The 21,629-nt window shown below is 45.5% G+C and overlaps 1 protein-coding gene and 1 long non-coding RNA gene across 7 annotated transcripts in view; one reads left to right on the top strand and one right to left on the bottom strand.

The window, feature by feature from the left end:
• Window positions 1-236: 236 nt before the first annotated feature.
• The window catches only part of EIF4E2 (eukaryotic translation initiation factor 4E family member 2), a 30,935-nt gene continuing 9,542 nt past the window's right edge, over window positions 237-21,629 (bottom strand). For 2 of the 6 annotated variants that reach the window (XM_061388522.1, XM_061388512.1), the window contains exons 3-8: window positions 21,469-21,603; window positions 17,308-17,412; window positions 14,962-15,114; window positions 14,723-14,859; window positions 7,984-8,062; window positions 237-2,816 (exon numbers count right to left, since the gene is read on the bottom strand). In XM_061388522.1, coding sequence (XP_061244506.1) covers window positions 8,017-8,062; window positions 14,723-14,859; window positions 14,962-15,114; window positions 17,308-17,412; window positions 21,469-21,603 — 576 coding nt within the window. In that variant the 3' untranslated portion in view covers window positions 237-2,816; window positions 7,984-8,016. Of the gene's footprint in view, window positions 2,817-7,982; window positions 8,063-8,505; window positions 12,993-14,722; window positions 14,860-14,961; window positions 15,115-17,307; window positions 17,413-21,468; window positions 21,604-21,629 lie in introns of those variants that run through there. The other 4 variants (XR_009730946.1, XR_009730945.1, XM_061388540.1 and 1 more) reach the window with 2 other exon arrangements.
• Window positions 7,162-21,102, top strand: LOC133230721 (uncharacterized). Its single transcript, XR_009730948.1, has 2 exons — window positions 7,162-7,806; window positions 20,772-21,102. It is a non-coding gene; the product is annotated as an uncharacterized LOC133230721 (long non-coding RNA).

The raw sequence follows: 21,629 nt of genomic DNA, 5'->3' as shown, positions 1-21,629 counted from the left end.
AACAACTATATTTTGGTATTAAAAATGTAAATTAAGTTTTGGCAATTAATATCAATTAGAGAACAGCTTTCTGATATTACATTCATGTAAATGATACTGGCAGTGTCCGGACTCTTCCACGTATTTTGTTCTGGAATGTACTTAAAACAAAGACTCACGTGCTGAACGGCAGAAGCAGGAAGCAAAACACTACTAGTATCCCCATTTTCCATTGTATTAAAGAGTCCACAACCAGGTCCTTGCTGATATTTTCCATTTATTACCGCAGTAGACAATTGCTCTGAAAGTGCAACACTAAATCACTCTTGTCACAGCCTCTGCTCCTCCACTGGCAAATACTTGGAAATTCATTCTTGGAGCATCGTGGACCACAAGCATCTCTCTGGGTGGAAAACTGTCACTGCCAATGTCACAGGGCAAACACACACACACATGAACAGGAGGGTAAGAGGAAAAGAGCACTGGCGAGGCGTGGGGCCAGTATCTGGGGGGTCCTGGGAACAGCCCACCTGGGCACACTGGACGCCCCACCTCCAGCAGCCACCCAACACGTCTGCTAGGTTGGCAAATGCCTGGTGCACCTTTTTTTCCCTTTTTCTCTGGAAATGGTGATACCATAACTGCAACTGTGTCCTGTCTCAGCGTCACAGAGGTCCATGGAGTCATTAGGAATTGAAAAGACCTCGTAAGCTAGTGTGGAAAACAGGTGGTTTGGAGAACTGACTCTTCGATCTCTGATTTAAAGCTGTTAGGCAGAAGATCTGGAGAGTTCTAAGGAAAGACACTGCTTAGCAGAAATAACTCTTGTTCTAGACAGCATATTTTTGATGGGGAAAAAATAACTTTCAAATACTGCAAAGACAAAGAGGAAGGAGGGGGGCGGGGAGTGACATCAGCAGCTCTAGAAAACACAAGAGACTAAGAAATTAAAACGAGACCCCCCCCAGCCCCCCAAAAAACAAAAACACAAGTATGGACAACTAAGCACTCGATCTGACAAAACCTTCACTTGTGAACATGTAACAAACATATGCACCCACACACACATGCTAACAGTCAGTCAGGTAGATGCCCAGAGGGCAAATCCAAACGTCCGCTCTCTTTGGGATTTTCAGGGCAAATCTGAGTTTAGGCATAAGTGAAGACCTCCCTGGTGTCTAAACTCAGGAGGCAGCGTTCGTTCCCTGCTTGGGCCAACGTTGCTCCTGTATTTGTCTGAGCCCTTCACAACTGTCTGGGCACTAGAGTTCATTCTTCATACTCCTGGAGTTTAAATTGCTGCTAGACTTCTCTGATCTAATTTCACCTGCAATGGAAGCACCTCCCTTCTGGCCCCTATACGCCTCTGTTCTTTTAGGAATAAGCACCCCAAGACAGTGGTAATGAGAGTGTTCAGGAGCTGGAAAGTAGGAAGAGTTAATATAAATACCAGAAGGAAATGCCTGTTACTCTCCTATGACTTCTCTGAGACCAGGTGGCCAAGGACCCTGGCCTGCAAGGATAGGTTTTAGGGGAGGCCTTAATTTAAGGTACTGCAATCTGTGCTCACAAGAGCCAAGTAAGATGGCACTCCTCGGAGGCTGCTGAGGACTGGTCCTCGGCACTTGGTCCAACCCTAGGTGTTCTCTGACCTCTCTGACTTCAGTCCTTCTGGAGTCAGATCACCCGGCTTCTGTGGCGTGTGCCTAGTCATTTTTAGAGCCTGCCTGCAACACCCCACAAGGTTTGTGTTGGGCTTCCTGGATCAGCACACACCAGCTAACATATTTACCAGATGATGAGGACTGACAGCAGATTTCTCTACCATTGCAGACAGGCAGAGCCGTGCAAAGAAAGCCGTCCATCACGGTCACCTTTTCTCCAGATGTCCTAGTTTTGAGATCACAGAACTGACCATGTTAACACCTGGCAGCAGCCAACTTCTGCTTCCCTTCTTGCATGAGGGGAATGCAAGAACCCACAACAACAGGCTGGACACAACAGGTCCTGCCCATCCGGGAACCTGGGTCAGAAACTGCCCTCAGCTCCAAATCCTGCCCTTGGAACCCCTAATACAACCTCGCTCCTCATCAAACTGCAGTTTGGTGCAGTTTAATTTACAATCATACCTTCTAAGCCGCCTCAGTGAGACCTGTGTGGTCCACTGGTTACAATTCTAAGTGCAGCAGTGCCTAAAAGGAAAGAGTCCCACAGGAGGGAAGACTGGAGGGCATAAGGCAGGAGACTACAGAATCAGTAACACACGTTCCGAAAGGGTGGCCTTGGGGGACAAAGGTGTGAAATAAACAAAATGTCCCAATAATTTAGTGGCAGATCTAGAAGAGAGCATTTATAGCTATTCTGGGACTCTCCAACAAAACGCTTTTCCTGGATGCACAGACATTCGTAATACTGCTCACTCTCAGTCGACAGCTCTGGCTTGTACACATGGTCACGACACCCTTCGTACAGCAGAGGCGAGCACGACAGAGTGCCCGGGAGGCACCTGGACAGCACACATCAAGACAAAAGGCTGAACTCCCCCCCAACAGAACCCCGTTAAAAAAAAAAGTCTGTCTATTACAAAGTCACGTGTTCCGTTTTTTTCCGCTTTATAAAGTCAGCGACGCTGGAGGGTGTCTAGCGGAATCCGTCCTCCAGGAATGAGTGCAAAAGGGGAGCACGCAGCTCAGGGACGTCCCTTCAGTGAGCAGATGGAGGGGCCAGCCGGAGACCTCCCATCCACTTCGGACAAACACACACATACAGGAAAGGATTATTGCCAGCTTGTGTACTCTCACAAGGTGATTTTTGTATTTCGAAAGCTTGAATTGTCCCTGAAAGAAAAAATGGGAGAAAAGAGAGCATTCAATACACAGTGCCGTCTCTAGGCAACACACACACACAGGGGGAAACCTGAGCTCGGCAGCTCTGGGGCCCACCTGACACCCTGGGACATTCCTTCCTTGCTCATCTAATGCCAGCATGGCCACCTGCCCCACAAGTTCCTTCAAATGCTTGGGCTCAACTGGCTGTAATAGCAAGAGGTCAGAAACAACCCAAATGCATGTGAACAGGGGACTAAATATTAATGGGATACTGTGCAGCTTTTAAAAAGGGAGAAAGAAGCTCTCTACTGAGACTTCTGTAAAGAAGTCTTTCTCCCAGAGAGACCAATAGGGTAAGGTGCAGAACAGCACGTGCACGTGACACACGACTGTCTGTGTAAGCAGAGGTGGAGGAAATATGGTTTTTATTTGCCTCGAGTTAAGCCATACATACTAAAACGCTGTAAGGCTCCATGGGAACCAGTAACAGTGGCTACCTGGGGCGTGTGCTGGCAGAGGAAGGGGACTCTGGAAATTGGGCCGATGGAGAACGAGTGGAAGGGAAACCTCTTTTTTGGTTTTCTTACACACACATATGCACACAGAAAATGTTTTAAAACCTGAATCATTAATTTGTATTATATACTCAAAAAAAAACCAACCAACCAGAAATCCCTTGGTTCAAAACTGACAGCTGCTTACAAAAGGATATTCCAGGAGGTGAAATCTGGACACCCTTCACTTTAAAAACTTGGCATGTACATCCATGTGTGCGTGTGTGTGCAAGTGTGCGTGTAACAGATCACAAGATATCTTCTTAGTTGCCTTCTAGGGGATGCAGACAGGTTTGGCTGCCCACTAGTAACCTCTCCTGTTTCAGCCTAGAAATCCAACACCTTAGCCATTTTAATCCCAAAATCTCAGGGCTAGAAGGGGCTTTAAAAGTCATTGCACCTACTGCTCTGGCCCCAGGCTTCGGACTTAAGTTTGTGTGAACTTTTGAGACATAATTTCTCATTAATCTGATTTTGGAATCATTTCCTCCATTTAATTTTAATGGCACATTCTAGAAGCTCTGGTTTTCATTGACCTGTCGGAGAATTGCTACAATTGTCTGGGTATCTGGCAACTGGACTGGAGAGAGTTAATACTGACGAAAACGTATGCTCAGCCCAGCCAAACAGCAGCGTCTTCCTGCCAATGGCTAACCAAGTCTCCCCCGTGATGGTGGCAGGCTGACAGTAACTTACAGCCCTCACTACACAGACAAGTTAACTGCAGATAAGAACACCGAGAGGGAAACCGGAGCTGGCATGGGTGAACTCTGGCTGGGAAGAAACTGATATTATCTCAAAAGCCCACTGGCAATTTTGTAACTGACACGCATGACCATGCAGCTCCATGATCAATGCTACTAGAGTTTGAATGATTCCTATCTAAGGAGTTGACTGAACACAAAGAGAACTTAGAGGAGTGATCATCTTTTTAAAGGGACGTCTAACAGGACAGACTCCCCTGAGGTGCCGCAAATAGCTAGCGAAGAAGGAGGCGTCTGATAGTAAGACAGAAAAGCAGGAGTCACTGAGGTGTGCCAGTTGAGTACCCCCAGGAACACTGTGCTGCAATACTGAGGGCTGTATGATGGGAACACCTCTAAAAACAAAGACGTGGTTAGGAGGGAAGGATTTGTTTGGCTTCCTTCTTCCCCTTTGATGCCATCTCGATCCCCATGGGCCACCTGGTGGCTCAGATGGTAAAGAATCCTCCTGCAATGCAGAAGACCCAGGTTTGATCCCTGGGTGGGGAAGAGCCCCACAGATCAACTGGATCACAAGTCAATCAACAGGGAGATCAGAAAGGCAGAGCTTCAGGAAGGCAGAATCAGAGAATCTTCTGACTATGGGAGAAGGATCTGTCTTGAAGTGGGAGAAATGGCAGGCAAATATCTGGACTCAGTCCTTTCACAGCTGTTTAGTGATGTAAAGAAGAGCATTCTTAGGATTAATTGTTCCCATGAGCAGGGCATCTTATCTTCTGAGAGAACTCCTGTGCTGTGCTGGAGCTGCGCCAGAAACAAATTCTCTCGGGTGGCAGGTAAACTAAGAGCTCTACAACGCATTCCCATTCAGAAAGAGATAATATTTAATTCTACTGTCATAGATCTCTTCACAGAAATCCTAAGAAATCAGAAGCATTTTAAAGTTTATTTGCAAAACAGAAATGGGAAAGAACAGAGTAACGGAGCTAAGAGAATCCAGCTGTTTTTCCTCCAGAATCTGATATAAAAGAAAAACAGAGAGGAACGAGGGTGGGCAACAGGCTCCTGATGACAGGCTGAAGCAGGCCGGTGGCAGTGGGCCCCTCAGGTCCAGCCTTTGTTTTTTTTTTTTTTTTAAAAAAAGTGGGCTGAGAACAGCCTGGTGCCAAATTTAGTCTGAGGAATGTGTTCACCTCAAAAGCAGCTGGGAACTAATGCTCAGCTGTCCCTCACCCCAGACTGCAGTGCACAGACAGACGAGAAGACAGGAAGGGAGAAGGTAGACAGGAAGTGGCAGAGGCCACAAGCAACTTGTTTTCCCCCCTAAAGATGGGTTTCTGTTCTTTTAAAAGCAAATTAAAATTTAGACAATTAAGACTGAGCACTGGAAAGTTAGACCCTACAAGCACCTTGTGATGGGCAGACTGGGAAGGTTTATTAGTTTTGTTTTTTCAGTGGTTTTCAATAATATATAAGACTGTTCAGAAGGAAATGATAACACTTTTTACATCATGGTCTCAAAGGAACATTCTCTGGCTATTCAGCTGCCAGCCCAGGCCAGCTCTGGCTTCCTCCTCGCTCCCTCCCTGCATAGTAAATCAAACAGCAAACCACCTAGGTTCACTCGGGTAAACTTCAATCTCTCATCTCTGCCAAGTGACCACATCAACTTCATTCCCCATCAGTAGAGACCACTGCTCTGCGCATGCCAGTCTAGACATACAGGGCCCAGAATCTCCGCCCCTATCTCCCGGCAGCTAACTGGGACTTCTGCTGAAGCTATGGTTAACAGTGCCATGCTTATTTGTAACGCTAATAGAGGTCACATGACACAGTCCTAAAATATCAGCAGCTACATGGAATGGCACAAAACAGCAGATAAATTGAGGAGAAGTATTTGTGGTTTAAGAATTATTTAACTAGCAGTTTACTCCTTTTACTTGGCTGGAGAAAAGGGAGGGAGGACGAGAAGGCTAAAGTCCTAGGGGGCCTCTGAAATGGCAGCTGGTATGTACTCCTTCTTGGAACACCCAGTTAAACACTTTCAAGGTAAAATCAAAAAACATGAAATAAAAAAATCCTTCTCAAGTCTGTTGTGACAGGGAAGTGAGCTGGGTTTTTTGTTTAGACTCGAACACTCCTCTCATTCTCCCAAGTCTGTGCTTCAAGGAGAATACTTAACCCATTGAAGGAATGCACCCTTCAAGCCTGCCCCATAAAAATGACATGGGGTGGGGTGGGACAACAAAAAGAACAAAGAGCCTACAAAATAGCAATTATGCAAATTTCAAAAAAATTCAAAGGTATTTTTCCTGGGGAATCTAGTGCCAGCTGAAGGGAGAATGAATAATTTTAAGTTTTCTTCTATTCTGTCTCTTCCAACTTCATTTTAAAGCCCCCTCCCAGGTGCCCATGGAACCTAAGATGCTGTTGAATTTTAAAGGTACCATCATTCTATGTACTTTGAGAAGTAAACACTGCCATTAAACTATGACAAAAACCTTTCTTATCACATTCAGTGTAAAAATCCTAATTTTAGGGATCTTCAAAGCAGGAAAAAAAGGAATTTTATATATGGTAATGCTGTTAAAGGAAGTCCTGTATCGCACCAGGACTCTGGAAATTTTACTTACGGACGTATTTTGAATGTCTGCTATTTCCCAGCCTACAAATCAACGTGTCGGTATTAGAACTAATACATGTTTTCATCCCTCTTTGATATACTAGCCACCATCTTAGAATTCTATATTGAGTATACTTTACAGAGAATTCCTTTGAATTTCAATTCTGAAAACCTAGCATTATCATCTAAAAACTGAATTTGTGATGAAGGAATTAAACTATTTGAAAAAAAGATATGAGTGGCCTGAGTGTACAGGAACTCCAGGACTGTTTGTTACTCAGACCCCAGCCACTTGCTCTGTCCCTCACAGGGTCATACTCTTTGGCTCATCTAGGGAAGAAGGCAGGTCTCCTTTCCTTGAAAAAGTCTCCCTTGCTTCCTGTTCTGAAGCGGAGTTCTGAAACAACTATTACAGCTGGCATGTTCTTTTCCAATTTGAGAAATCCTCCATTTCTTAGGGATGGGGTCGGGGGGTTGGGGGCGGGGATAGTTAACGTCCAGGGATGTGCTTTTGGGCCAGGCACATGCAGACCCTGTCCCTGTAGCCATTCCTCTCATCCAGAATAAATTCATCCAATCCCTTCTGCTAAAGAGACAGACATGGACTGGGAACTCCCTTAACTGAAATATAAATATTCTTAAAAGGAATGCTTCGCTGACCCAGCCTTTGCTATCCCAGGGCCCCTCTCTGCCAGCAAACACGTGTTGGTCTCACCATAATACCACCTGGAACCATGCTTCCTACATAGCCCTGAAATCTCCCCCATCCCCCACCATTCACTTTAGCCTTTGAAACTTGGAGGTTCCATCACTGTTTCCTCACAATTGATAAATACCACCAGCAAATGAGACACACCTCTCGCCTAAGTCATACAGGGGCCAGAGGAACTGCCCTATTAGTCACAGGACACTGCCAGATAGCTTAAACATGGTCATGTCTGGGAATTGAAAAAAAAAAAAAAGACTTCTGGTCCATTTATAGTCATGAAATGTCAGGATCCAGAGACCAGAGATATTAGTCTGTGGAACCTCACTTTCCAGATCAGAAAGCAGAGGTGCAGTGAGGCTCATCGACCTGCCCAGGGGTTAACTGGGAGACACATGACCCAGGGAGGATGGTAAGTCAGCAGCTCTGGACTCAGTGTTTTCCTCCAAGACGGTGGGTGCCTGGAACAGGCTCAGTGTTGGCAGAGATAAGCCTAGGGGCAGATGGGGAGGGGCAAGCCCTTGGGAGGAGGGTCCTACGGTTGGGAGGGACATCACAGGGTTACGGAGTAAGATAGACGAGGCCCTACCCTGAGTGTGAGAGACAGAGGGGGAGCGTCCGATCAGCGGCCGCTGCTGTTCACCAGGCCATGAAACTCCTCCCAGGCCCTGGCAAACCAGAGACAAAAAACACAACAGCACATTCAGATCAGAGGCTTTTTAACAGAGAGCAGACAAGATAACCCCACACCCCAATTCAGATACCCTCAAGGTCAGGTGGGGCCCACTGATACCTGGAAGCACAGCAGCGAGGGTCCCCGCCTAGACTTTCCGGTTAAGCAGGGTGGCTGACACCTTTCAGGGGCACCTGGCACTTCTGGCTCGTGCTACTGCCCATCTGGCCCTCACTGTCCCCGAAAGGACTTCCACGTCCTTCCAGCCACTCCTTCCACAAGTCTACTAGGGAGGCCACGGAGGTCAGATTAAATTCACACACCATGGGAGACACTTCCCATTCACCGAGGTGAGGGGCAGCAGCGCTTTCTGTCTTGGGGATGTGAGGACAGGAGGCAGAAATGATGGCCTCACCCTGATGAGGTAAAGGCAAGTACCTAACAGCATTAAGATGCTGATGCAAAGACGTGGTGAGGAAATAAGACTGCTTCATCTGCTTCCATACTTCAAACCTTTCAGCTCAGACCCCAAATTCATATCAGGTTCCATGCGTTTCTGATAATACACAAGTAATGATTATCTTAAAAAGTTGTATGTGCCACAGCATTTCCAAGGACCAAACTCCTTTGAAATTGCCCAGGACCCATGCTCAACGCAACTTTAATGCTTATTACCTAAATTTAGAAACTGGAGCTAGGAAGGGATAAGGAATGTGACTGAGGGGCAGAGTCTCTTGGATGACGTTCCACAGAGAATGAGCCTTGGTGGCTGCAGGCCAGACACCAGGAGAAAGGCTCCCTCATGCCTCCGAAGCCCTGACCCACCTTAAGTTCTCTGAGAGGAGCTGACGTCCTTCCTTTTTGCCTTTCAGCCACTTAGGGACAAACTGTCAGGTAACTTCCCTGGGAATTATACATAAAATGGGTAATTTGGTGCCTTCGAATCTAAAATCCCTTACCGTCAATTATTCCATTTGTGGCTTAAAGGGGTGAAATACTCATGGTAACAACATATAGGGTTTAATATGTTAAAATTATTTGCTCACTACAGGTTTAATATTATGGTCACTAAACTACACTTCATCACTAGGTCTCCTACAGATAGCTTTTCTTCTTTTTTCAAATAGGAAGGGATGAAACAAAGACCTGGCCCAATAAATTCATTCTTGCATGCAATCATCACATCAGTTTCATTAGTTATTTCCCTTTTGAAGAGCAACACTTATAAATTAATGATGTAGCTCTCAGAACAAGAGACTGATCCACAGTTAATGGTTTCTTCAGAGTATCGCCAAAATCCAGATACATGTATGTTCACTGAATGGAAGGAAAACGTTAAGAGCGCTCAGTAAGCATGTGTCTTGTCAGTTCACAAACTCAGTTTCCACGGAAAGACATGTTTCACAGCTCTTTCTGGAGAGATGGTAACACGATGAACTTTGAGTCCATCAGTGATGGCAGGAGGTCATTTCACTCTTCAACTCCAAGTGAAGATAAAGAGAAAGCAAAATCTGACACCCAGGCAATGACCCAGGAAACCCCTCTTCTCATTCTAAGAGTGAGGTTTAAGTTATATTTAAGCAAGTTAGGTGTCAACAAGAAACTGCATGGCTGTGTTGAAGGTTCACCTCATTTATCCTTTAGTTTCCAGAAAGGCCTACACTAGTCCAAACGGAAGTTCTCTATGTCAAGAACTTACAGAAATAGGGATTTCAGAGTTCCCCTCTAATCCAGTTTAGCATTAAACTGCCCTCCTATTTTCTTCAGCAGTATATTCTTTACATGGAAAACTTCAACATGAAGAATCTGGGCAAAGAAATTTCCTCAGGTGGATTCAGTGGAGATAAAATCACTGCTCACAGTCATTGGTACAATCACTGGTTTTCAATGCTTGACTAAGTAAACCAACCGCCTGAAACTAGGTGCGAATGTTCTGGCTATTTTCCACCTGGCATCCCAGGCATATATGTAATTTTAAAACTTGTTTCTTTGAAAGGTGAACAAAGAACAAGTTAAATGTTATATCTGGCATGTAAACTGAGTTTCCTAAAAACACTTTTTCCCCCTATTATCCTAATACAACCTACAGGGAATTCTAAACAGATTCAAATGACAGGGTAACAATGAGTCCTTTCAAGACCACTTTTTACCAGCTGGCTTACCAGCGAGCAAATTCTAAGGGCAGAAATCTCATCCCTTAACTCTGCATTTGCCCCCACTCTGGCCCAGCCCCACTTCACAGCATTGCCCTAGGCTGGCCCTCACGCTTACAGATGAGCTGGGCCTCCTGCTGATTTGGGCTTTACCTTGCACATCAGCGTAGAGGGACATTTCCCAAAAGCAAAGCCTGGCCAGCAATGACGCTGGGTGATGCAGCGCCCCCAGCTACAATTTAGCTGTGGCAAGAGAAGGGATGGTTGGTCCCTGCCTACCAAGTTCAATATTTAAATACAATGAAATCTAGATGTGGTGGAGTCCCCACAATTTGACCCATTTCTCCTCTAAAACAAATGAATAAAGACAAGTCACCTACCCTCAGCTCTCTGTGCAGAGGGGCCTGGTCAGTCTTCCCAACACTGTGGCCCACCGAGTGTAACAGGCCCTGTCTTCCCCTTCCCATCCCAGGCCAGAGGCACAAAAGGACTCAACAGACTATTCCAAAGAGGAATTTCCTCACAAAAGACTGCTGTTTTATACGGCCCTGTGGTCGACCCAACTCTTCTCCTGGTGGTCCCATGATTCTGGGGTGCAAGTCTGGCTGTGTTATGAGGCTGTCCGCCTGCAAGGACCCAAATCTCTGAAACCTCAGCCACACACCTAACACTTGATTTGACCATTTTCCCACTTCTCAGTGGGCCCGTGCACCCTTAAGGGACTGACTGTTAGCAGTAAACAAGGGTGTGAGGCAGCAAGCAGTGTTCCCTCTGCAGCAAAGCAGCTCACCATGCCCCTTGCGCAGCGGCAGCAGTCACCTCTTAGCTCAGCAAGGGGTGCTAGCAAGGAATGCAGCAGGAAAAGGCCATGAGCAGTGTGATGAAGGAAGGCTGGGGAACGAGACACTTGAGATAGGACGCTGGAGACTGGATGGAAACACAGCAAGGGGGAGGGACACCTGACTGAGAAAGCTGAGCCACCCCTAGAACACTCCCCTCACCATTTCCAGGACCCCTCATCTCCAGAGTACGTGGGAGAGAATAAGTGTTGCTCTTTCCTCCTCATGTCCCTTCAATTCTCAAGTCCAAGCAGTTGTTGTTCCTTGGCTCAAACACAGCCACGCCTGTGGAAGAGCCATGGTGGAAGGACAAAGCAGAACAGTCCTGGCTTCCGTTCAGATGTGGCAAGGCTCAGAGGGGTCAAGGTCAGTTTGGTGCTTTCTGATCAACTCTTACACTGGTAGGTGGCATCAGGCTCAACCTCTGGACCAGCTATATTAGCTGAAATTAAGATCAATACATGTGGACATCACAGCGGAAGGCAAGAGGGAAAGGGCCATAGAACGTCATTCTTTGACAAACGCTGAAAACATAGAAAATATGTATTTCCACACATCAACCATCTCCATCTTTCAGGAACTTTTAAGTAATTTGGGGTAAGTGATCACAAAAAGCAGCAATGACAGAGCCACCTCCAGGATGCTCAGCTCATGTGCTAGTCCTGATGTGTGGTCTGTGGGATCCCAGGCCTCATGGAGGCGGATGGGCGGTCAGATGGCACAGCTCAGGGCATCACTGCCAAAATGGAGCAGCACAGCCACTTTGGAGAACTCCACGCTATGCCCACAGCCATCTTCACAGATGCTATCAGGCCACGTGGCCTAGTGTGGGCAATAGTGGTTTATTTATGGTTTGGGTGGAAGCTCTACAGAAAACCTAAAGTCACATTAAGCCTTGCTAGATTTCTCCATGCAGGTTAGGGGCTTGAAGGCCAAGTTGCAGCACATACATGCTGAGCCTCAAAAACACATGGGGGGCTGGGCCATGCTGTGGTCAGATGTCCTAAGGAGCAAAGTCACACAGGACAAAGACACGTCCCCACCCCCAGGTCCTGGTGCACGACAACCCTAGGGACTGGGCAAAGGGAAGGGCTAGAACTTTGCGAAGTGTATGCAGGGTGAGCTCAGAGAGGAAGATGAGCTGGCTCCAAGGGGAGAACAGAAGGGGAAAGGCTGGCAGAGAGCTTGCGGTTGGGAGGCTTTGGCCGGTGAGGAAAGCCCACTTACACAAAGCAAGGAAGCTCTACACACACAGCCGCACACAGACGGAAGCAGAGCTTTACCTCCAAGCAAGAGATGTCTCTGAAGTAAGACAAATGAAGTCAGCCAAGCGAAGGTCAAGGATCCCCCTTTCCAACCTGATGGACTTTTGAGCTGAATTCTAAATCAGAAATCACTCTGTTCCTGTCCTCAGCATGACTGGTGGAAACTTAAATACCAAAAAAACTGGGGTCTCTTTCTGAGAGCCAGATGTCACCTCAGTGTCAGACCTCAGCGGAGATGGAACAAAATACCGTGTGATGTGATACCATGGGCTTATGGAAATGAGGCTGCATTCCCCAGATGGCCCTCCACGGAGAAGTCTGTGCCATTCCTTAATATGGTGACAGTCAGTCTGAAAGGCCACTTCTTTGATGCACCATAAAGAGCAAGAGCATGAGACAAGCTAGTTTAGCACCATTTATTAAGTGATCTCAGCTGTTGTTGTAGCTGCTGCGTGTCAGCCTGTTCTTAAAACATAAAATGCTCTTCCAATTCCTCTTGTCCGGGACGGAAGGATCTTCCAGGTAGCACACCAACAGAACAAGAGACTCCGATGACGCCGGCTTCAATGACGGTGCCATCCAGAGAGGGAGAGGGTCATGGCACATTCAACCGCGGCTTCCAGAGGTTTTGAAAAAGGAGCCTTTGGGAGCCCAGCCTGCCTGGCATTCTAGTGGAAGTGCAAAAGGTTGGCATGTTGGGAGAGAAAGAGAGGGAGCCGCGAGGGGAAAGTGGCATCTAGGTGTCAAGGAGGGGTTTCTGGCCCCTGTGGCTGCAGGGCTGGAGGACTAGGCAGACCTCTGATAAAGCAGCAAGCAGCAGACTAAGGCACCAAGCCCCAAGGCTAGCCTAGACTCTATGGACCTGTATACATTGCTACAGAAGTCAGGAAGAGCTGCTTCAGGGTATTTGAAAGGGAGAACAGTGGAGAGGGGAGAGTTGAAAAATATCTCTTTCCCTTTCCTATCCGGGTGAAAAGGCTGCTTAGGGGTGGAGTGGGGGAATGGGGGGGGGGAGGCATTTGGGAACACTGAACACAAGAGTCCTAGTAAAAGTAGGTGTGGACCTCTCCAGCCTAGACTGAGTCTGGCTGGAGGACAGAAACTACTTGTATTCCAGAACAAAGAATAAGAAAAACCTGCCAAGAGAAAAACAGTGCTGACCCAGGGCTGCCAAGGCAAGCCCTCAGGGTAGTAATGGCTAATAACTGCTGGTGGCTGTGATGAGCCACACCCAGCCATTTCAGACAGACCACCTCCTATGGCAGCATTCCCAGTTAAAAACTGGAGCTTAGCTGGTATGAGCCAGTTCCACCCACAACATGATCTGTAAATGCATGGGAAAAGATTCCCAAACGATCTGCCTGAGCGCCATCGTTGGGCTCATTACTATAATGCTTGTAATAACAGCGTGGTGATGTTATTACTAACAATGATGAGAGCAATAATCCTTGACCCTGTGAGAGCATTCCCCATCTGAGGACCTTCAATTACAAAGACTGAATCAGCCTCACAAACAAACCTGCTCAGTAAAGCCCTCTTACCCCCCACTTTTCCGATGGGACAGGTGAAGCAGAGTGGCAGAGACTTTTCAAAGGCACGCAGTGGTATCTGAGTCAAAGGACAGAACTACACCCATAGGTCCTGACTCCTAGCTGGCTTGCTCTCCCTTCACATGTGAGAAAACTCTTAACAGCCACTCCCCACAATGTGTCTATAACACCCTGAGTTTATTTATGATCTTTGGTCACTGAAGGAGCAACCCCGGCCAGTGATTCTCACTTGTGGACGTCCAGCTCCACTCCCCTGAGTCTCAGGCAGACTGCTGAGCTAACTTCCCCTCTGGCATTCCTGCTCCCCTTAGTCTACTCTCACACACACACTGTTCTGCTTCCACTTCAACTTCAGCTCTGCACACAAGGAAATAGAGTCATCATTCCTGGTAAAGAAGTCAATTTCCCGGGACAGAGAGCAGACTGAAGCTAACAAGTTAAAAAGACATGCAAAAGTGGAGTGAGAGACAGACAGGGAGGAGGGCCTCACTGTTCAGTGAAATTATTTTAGAAACCGCAAGAAAAAGAGCACTTTGTCTTTCATTTTGAGACAGTGGTTAGTGAACTAAAGACAAGACAGCCTGTGTGAATACAGCAAGCCCAAGTGGTTCAGCTGGGACTCTGCAAAAGGGATCTCTCATCCAGAGCACCCAGGGTGCAGGCAGGCAGAGAACCGCACCAGCAGAGAACGGCTATGAGTGGACAGAAGCACTGGGGGAAGACTGGTCTGTCCCTTCTCCTTAAGTCAGTCTCCTGGAAGACCATATTCCTCTGGACCCAACTAAGGACCTACTTTTGCTGAACTCAGGGACACGCCCCACACCCCCCCAATCCCCCACAACACATACTTGATGCTGTCGGTGTGGGTTTTGTATTCCATAATGGTGTTGGGAGGTAGGTTAAGCACTCGCCGAAGCGTATCCCGTATGCGGGCCGTGGTGGCTTGATCGCTGGCAGTCTTATTCCATATGGAAATAATGTCCTCCTATAGGAGGGACGACAGAAGGATTCATCAAAGGAAACTGGAGGCAGTGAGAAGAGCAGAGGTGACACACATGAAAGCAGACCTGCCCGCGAGGCGGCTTACCTGAAAGCGGACAGAGACCACAGCCCCGCAGATCTCCTCCCCAACCATGAACTGTTCCCCCAGCATAGCCAAGATGAGATTCTCCCAGCAGCGGGATGCCAAGCCCTTCCGCAGTCGAATTATCCACTTTCCGCCATTTTTATTTGCATCATCCTGTAAAAAAAAAAGTATTAAAAGTTAAAATATGGTCTCATAGCATTAGGGCCAAGGATCCATGATCACTGAGAAGTCTTGCTGTTTTCCAACTATTCAACTCTATAGGAAAATGTGGTAGGACTACAGGAAGAAACGAGAAAAAAGAAACACAAGGTGGGGATCCTTGCAACCAGCCATTAAAGAAAAACAGCCACACAGACCCTTTAAACCAATCCTCTTTTGGGAACTCCCTGGCAGTCCAGAGGTTAAGGCTCAGCACTTTCAGTACCAGGATCCAGGTTCAATCTCTGGTCGGGGAACTAAGATCCCACAAGCCATACAGTGTGGCCAAAACAAACCAACCAACCAACCCTCTTTTTTGAAAACTACATCAAAATGAAATAATGTCAGATTTCAAACACAGATCATTCCTTACTTCATTTGCTAAAAGTTTATCAAGTGTCACCATGTCCCCAAATACAGACATGACATCACAGTCTCTACCCAGATCCAGTCTAGTGAAGCAGACAAACAAGAAAACTAATTGCAGTAGTGCAGTCTGACAAGTACTGCTGTAACAGAGATACACACAGGAAGTTTATGAAGAACAAGACAGTCAGAAACACCCAGGAAAAGGAAAACATTTCAGCTGGGTTGTAAGGGACACAGGAGTTAGCCAGGTGAAGGGCTCTGTGGGCACTGGGAAGGACATGGCTATGTGCAAACACTGACTGTGAGGCAGAGATGCAAAGAGGAAGATCTAGCTACACTGAAGCGAGGGTCTGGAGAGGACAGGTGACAAGTGCTGAAAGGTAATTAGGAGTAAGATCATGTGTGCAACAGAAAACTGCATAAGATTTTTAATTAAGGTGTGTTTGTGTGTGGCAGGGGCGGGGGTTCCCTGGTGGCTCAGATGGTAAGGAACCAGCCTGCAATGCAGGAGACCTGGGTTCGATCCCTGGGTCAGGAAGATCCCCTGAAGGAAGGAATGGCTACCCACTTCAGTATTCTTGCCTGGAGAATCCCTGTGGACAGAGGATCCTGGTGGGCTATAGTCCGGGGTCGCAAAGAGTCAGACAGGATGGAGTGACTAATGACTAAGCACAGCATAGCACATGTGTGTGTGATCATGTCTGTCTTCTGGAAGAATGCTCTGGCATCAGCATAGAAAAGATGGACTACAGCAAAGAGATCATAGAGCTCAGCTCTGGGTCTCCGGTGACTGCCCCTAAGCTTATTTTTACTCACTTTAACCATATGTATACTATGGTAATGTATAACACACACATAAAACTAGTCTATGGGAAGTTCAGTTCAGTTCAGTTGCTCAGTCGTGTCCGACTCTTTGCGATCCCATGAATCGCAGCATGCCAGGCCTCCTTGTCCATCACCAACTCCCGGAGTTCACTCAGACTCACGTCCATTGAGTTGGTGATGCCATCCAGCCATCTCATCCTCTGTCGTCCCCTTCTCCTCCTGCCCCCAATCCCTCCCAGCATCAGAGTCTTTTCCAATGAGCCAACTCTTTGCATGAGGTGGCCCAAGTCCTGGAGTTTCAGCTTCAGCATCAGTTCTTCCAAAGAAATCCCAGGGCTGATCTCCTTCAGAATGGACTGGTTGCATCTCCTTGCAGTTCAAGGGATTCTCAAGAGTCTTCTCCAACACCACAGTTCAAAAGCATCAATTCTTCGGCGCTCAGCTTTCTTCACAGTCCAACTGTCACATCCAAACATGACCACTGGAAAAACCATAGCCTTGACTAGATAGACCTTTGTTGGCAAAGTAATGTCTCTGCTTTTGAATATGCTATCTAGGTTGGTCATAACTTTTCTTCCAAGGAGTAAGCGTCTTTTAATTTCATGGCTGCAGTCACCATCTGGAGTGATTTTGGAGCCCAAAAAAATAAAGTCTGACACTGTTTCCACTGTTTCCCCATCTATGGGAAGAGTAATCCGCCCCCCAAAAAAATCCTTCAATGTTGCTCTAACACCATGTTAGTGAGAAAACAACCTTTGAAAACCATCCACACGAACAATGGAATCGGGGCTTTTTCCTCGAGTTCCCATTTCCAAGGATGTACCAAACTGTTATGCAGCTTTCAAAGAAGACTTTAACCAACACCTGGCACTAACCCCCAAACCAAACAAACAAAAACCCCCCGAAAGACAGAAAACTTCCTCAGAAAAACAGTCTAAGGCTCTCAGTTCTCACCTCCCACATGGGTTTAATTCCTTCTTTGAAGAGATGGAAGTCGCTGTGGCCTGTCAAGTCCCCGGGACGCACCATGTGGCTGTAAAACCTCCAGAACTGCTCCACCTGCAGAGAGAAGACAGCAGAGTCAAGAGAGGCGCCTTCTTTTTCTTTGGGTGAATGTGAGATTTAAGAGAAGAGCATAACCACGGAAGACACTCTGCTAGAGGCTCTACTTTTTGGAGGACTGGTGTTCATTCTGGGGATTGTGGGGGAAGAACAACATCTAGAAGGGAAGCAGACTATCTGTTTTGATAAAAGAATAATGTCATACTGTTGACACAAGAATAAACTCTTTAGGCGAGAATTGCCCAGCCTCAGCCAGGAGCCTTAGTTGGTAAAATGTCAATACGCATCCTCCTGTGGAAGCCGCAGGAGAATCACCACATGCTGTAGGAGGACTTTGTTTTACACAATAAAAACCACTTAGGTTTGAGGTATATTCAGGGCCACATAACCTCAGCTTGAACCAAATCACTTAAAAAAAAAAATACAGTATTATTAACATTGTGAATTAACTAGTCATTGTGCTCTATAGTACATGCCCAAGACTTATTTATAACTGCAAGTTTGGGCACTTCCTGATCAGAGGTTTACTGCCAAAATACAGCATTAGCTACACTAAAGTACACTTTATTTCTATAGAAATAGCTATTGAGCATTAAGTGACAGAATCAACCGCAGGCACTACTCCATACCATGGTGCCCTTGCTAAGGCCCAGATGGTCCAAAAACCAAGCAGGCTTTAGCTTCCTCACTCAGGGTTTAATTCTCTCTTCTTAGCTATAAAATTTCTCTTTACTCCTCCTTCACAGTCCTGTTAGAAAATATACATATTTCTCTATAAAATGTATGCTTATTTATATTTATCACACTATTTCTGTTTTTCTCACTAGTGATTTGATAAGAAATTACTTCCCTGTGCATAAGCATGCGTTCATGCTAACTCACTCAAGTTGTGGTCAACTCTCTGGGACGTTACAGACTGTAGCCCACCAGGTTCTTCTGTCCATGGGATTGTCCAGGACAAGAATACTAGAGTGAGTTGCCATGCCTTCCTCTAGGGAATCTTCCCACCCCAGGGATCGAATTAACATCTCTGACATCTCCTGCATTGGCAGGCGGGTTCTTCACCACTAGCGCCTAGTGGCGCTTCCCAATTGGGAAGCCCTTGATTACTTTCCTATTCCTCTGCAATTCACAGAGAGCACCTACAAAGTACTGGGCAGTCAAGTGCACACTTTACAAGTAAAGAAAAAATGTGTAACAGTCTGAAGAAAACAGCTGGTATTTGCCAAGAAACTGCTGAAGACGCTCTAAATAAACATGAAGCAAGATTCCATAATGTGCAGGTAAAAACAGGTACCATGCAGACAGAGATTCAGGTCACACTCCCGGATGTGGATAGCAACTGAGGAGAAACCCTAGATTGTGTGAAATGGCTGTGCCTCTCAATCCTCTAGAGCACAGAAACACGGGAAACATCTCATGTTACAAGGAAATTAGGAACGAAGCCATCTGCAGGACTTCATCACAGTATTTCACCTCAGCGAGTGCCATGCTTAATGATACCCAGGGATCTGGGTCAGTGAATGGTCCTATGCATACAACGAGCAATAATCTTTTCCCCACTCTAACACAGTGCAAAGAAATGAAGCTCGCCTTCTAGAAACTGTAGCTCACTGTGAATAAGGACTTGATGGAAGTGGTGGGGACAGAGCATACCAATCACCCCCAATCCTCCAGTGGAGCACTGCTTTATTAACAGTTTGGTCTCCACCAATCTGAGAGCCATTCTCTACAATCTTATGGCCAGAATTCTATACCCAAATCACAACAGAAATGAAATAATAGGCAGGTTGAGAAATAGTATTAAAACTTTTTTTTTTCATTCTCTTAAGGCAACTTGCATTTTTAAAACTTTCAACTGAAACCAAAAAGTCAATGTTTAGATTCAGAACATGGAATGCAGAAAAGACTTTAGAAATCATCTCGACTACTTTCTTTGCTTTATAATTGAGAAAACGGTTTCAGAACTTGCCCCAGCTCACAGTCAAGCAGCAGAATGAATGACACTTGTGATCCCCGAGTCCAACGCTTTTTTCATTTCAAGATATAGTTTTCTTAGTCACCTCAAGAACTTTTAAATAGTGTCAAATACTAGGACCGAGGACTAGTGGGAAATACTTTAGCATCATTAGTTTCAAAATGTAACTACTTTTCTGTGAGGAATATTGTGGGACACTTCCCAATGCCTCAACTTACATGACACTGGTGAGTATAAAGCAGCATTAACCCAAGATGATGCTGATGATCGAACTGTTCAACTTAGCATATATGCCCAAAGAAAACAAAAACTCTCCTTGTACAAGCTGGGAAAATTCACACATATTTTTTTTAAGCGGGAAAGAAAAATGCTAGAAGTAGTTATAATTATGCTAAAATAACTGAACAAAATCCTGAATGAAAGCTGATTCCCCAGAGTTCAGTTTCTTCTCTGATCCTAAGTGCTTAACCAGTTGTTCATAACACTATAGCTGCCATTTTACCTGAAATGTCTAGCAAGCTATCAAAATTTTTGTGGATTCAGGAATGTTAGGATGACATGGATAGTTTTTTTAATTCTATTGTTCTCTCTTCCAAGAATTCCTTCCTCTCATCACTTGTTCAAATTTTCTGAATTCAATCTTAAACCCATCTCCTTCCCAAAGAGGCTTCTCCAGGCTGAAATGAATCCCTTCACTCTGAACTGCAAGAGCACTCTAGCTATTTATGCACCTCCTAAACTGCCTCCCTGTATTAGAAATTCCTGGGCATGTCTTATTTCCCTAAGGGCAAGGTTTTTCTAGTCATTTTAGAACACTATTATGCCCCAAATTCATTCAACAAACTTTTCTTGAACCAAATATGTACCCGTGCACAGCTACTTCTAATAATTCAAAAGTCTTAATTTAACAGTAATAAGAGAGCACAGGCCAACTAATACAAGATCTTTGCTTGTGGCTGAAATATCAACTCAACATAATCAGATGATATGATTATCATTATATATGCATCTGTTTAATAAATATAGCCTGTCTGGTAAACAAACACTTTGAAAAACTGGAGCATCCTGGCATGCATTTGGGTATACAGAAGACTGAAAGAATGTAGGCTTTGGAAGGTGGTTTTTTACAGCCTACCCAACCTGAGTCTCAATACTGGTTCCTCCACTTAATCCAGTCAATTATAACTGACTTGAGACTTCAGATCAGATACTTAACCCAAGTCTCATTTTTCTCATTTGTAAAATATGGATAACATCACTGACCTCATAGGGCTATCATAACGATCAAAGGAAACTATATAAGTGACTATTATTGTGTGTCCTTCCTCTTTACTAATTTATTTTAAAGTTTACTGTCTATTATTGTTTCCTTTTCCAGTGTCTGCATTTTAAACAGAACGAATACCTTAATAACTTCAAGAAAATAACGAATCCTGCATTTGATTCTGCCCACAGATCAACTGTACGAAATACATAACAATCTTCACCAAACAAGACTGGCTTTAGTCGCAGACAAGCCTCTCACGGTTTACAACTCTAGTTTTCTGTGAGGAAGATGAGACAGTGCGTGGGCTCACTGTACTGACAGTGCCCACAGAAAAACAGAGACTTGCTTTTCCTTCTGAACACAGAACAAAGACGCTAGTTTATGTGTAATCACTGACATATCTGAAACCCGATGTGAGGTTATTAAAACAAAAACTTTTAAATTTTATTCTCAATTTTACTGACAAGCTTCATGAGGACACCACGTACTATAAAATTTTGTATCTCCCATAACACTTTGCACACAGAAAGGACTCCATAAATACCTACTTAAACAAACCAGTGTTTTTGTACTGTCCCCATCTGATCAATTCCACGATTTATGCACTTATTGATTCTGACATATGTTGCCTACGGATATATAATGAGAAATAGAAGAATGAACCAATTTAGCTTTACAGACTCAGGTCAGTCAACTAAGGAAACCAGAGTCCTATGTAGGTTACCAGGAGGGTAGATAAACACAAAAATGTAAATACAGACAAGAATGTACTACCAAAGCTTACTACGTTAAACCACCCAGTACTCACAGAGGCAAAGGTGCCAATCTGTTTGATATTCTGTTCATAGCTCTGTGAGCTGGTGGGACGGCCGGGGGTTCTCCTGGAGTACCAAAAAGTGTAGTTATACTGCAGTGGGTGCTCGGCCGGCCCAGGGACGACAGCCTGTGAATCAAAGGAGGCGTGTTAAT

The sequence above is a fragment of the Bos javanicus genome, chromosome 2, assembly GCF_032452875.1.
Source record: "Bos javanicus breed banteng chromosome 2, ARS-OSU_banteng_1.0, whole genome shotgun sequence".
Classification (NCBI taxonomy): Eukaryota; Metazoa; Chordata; class Mammalia; order Artiodactyla; family Bovidae; genus Bos; species Bos javanicus.
This window is presented reverse-complemented; position numbering and strand designations above follow the sequence as displayed.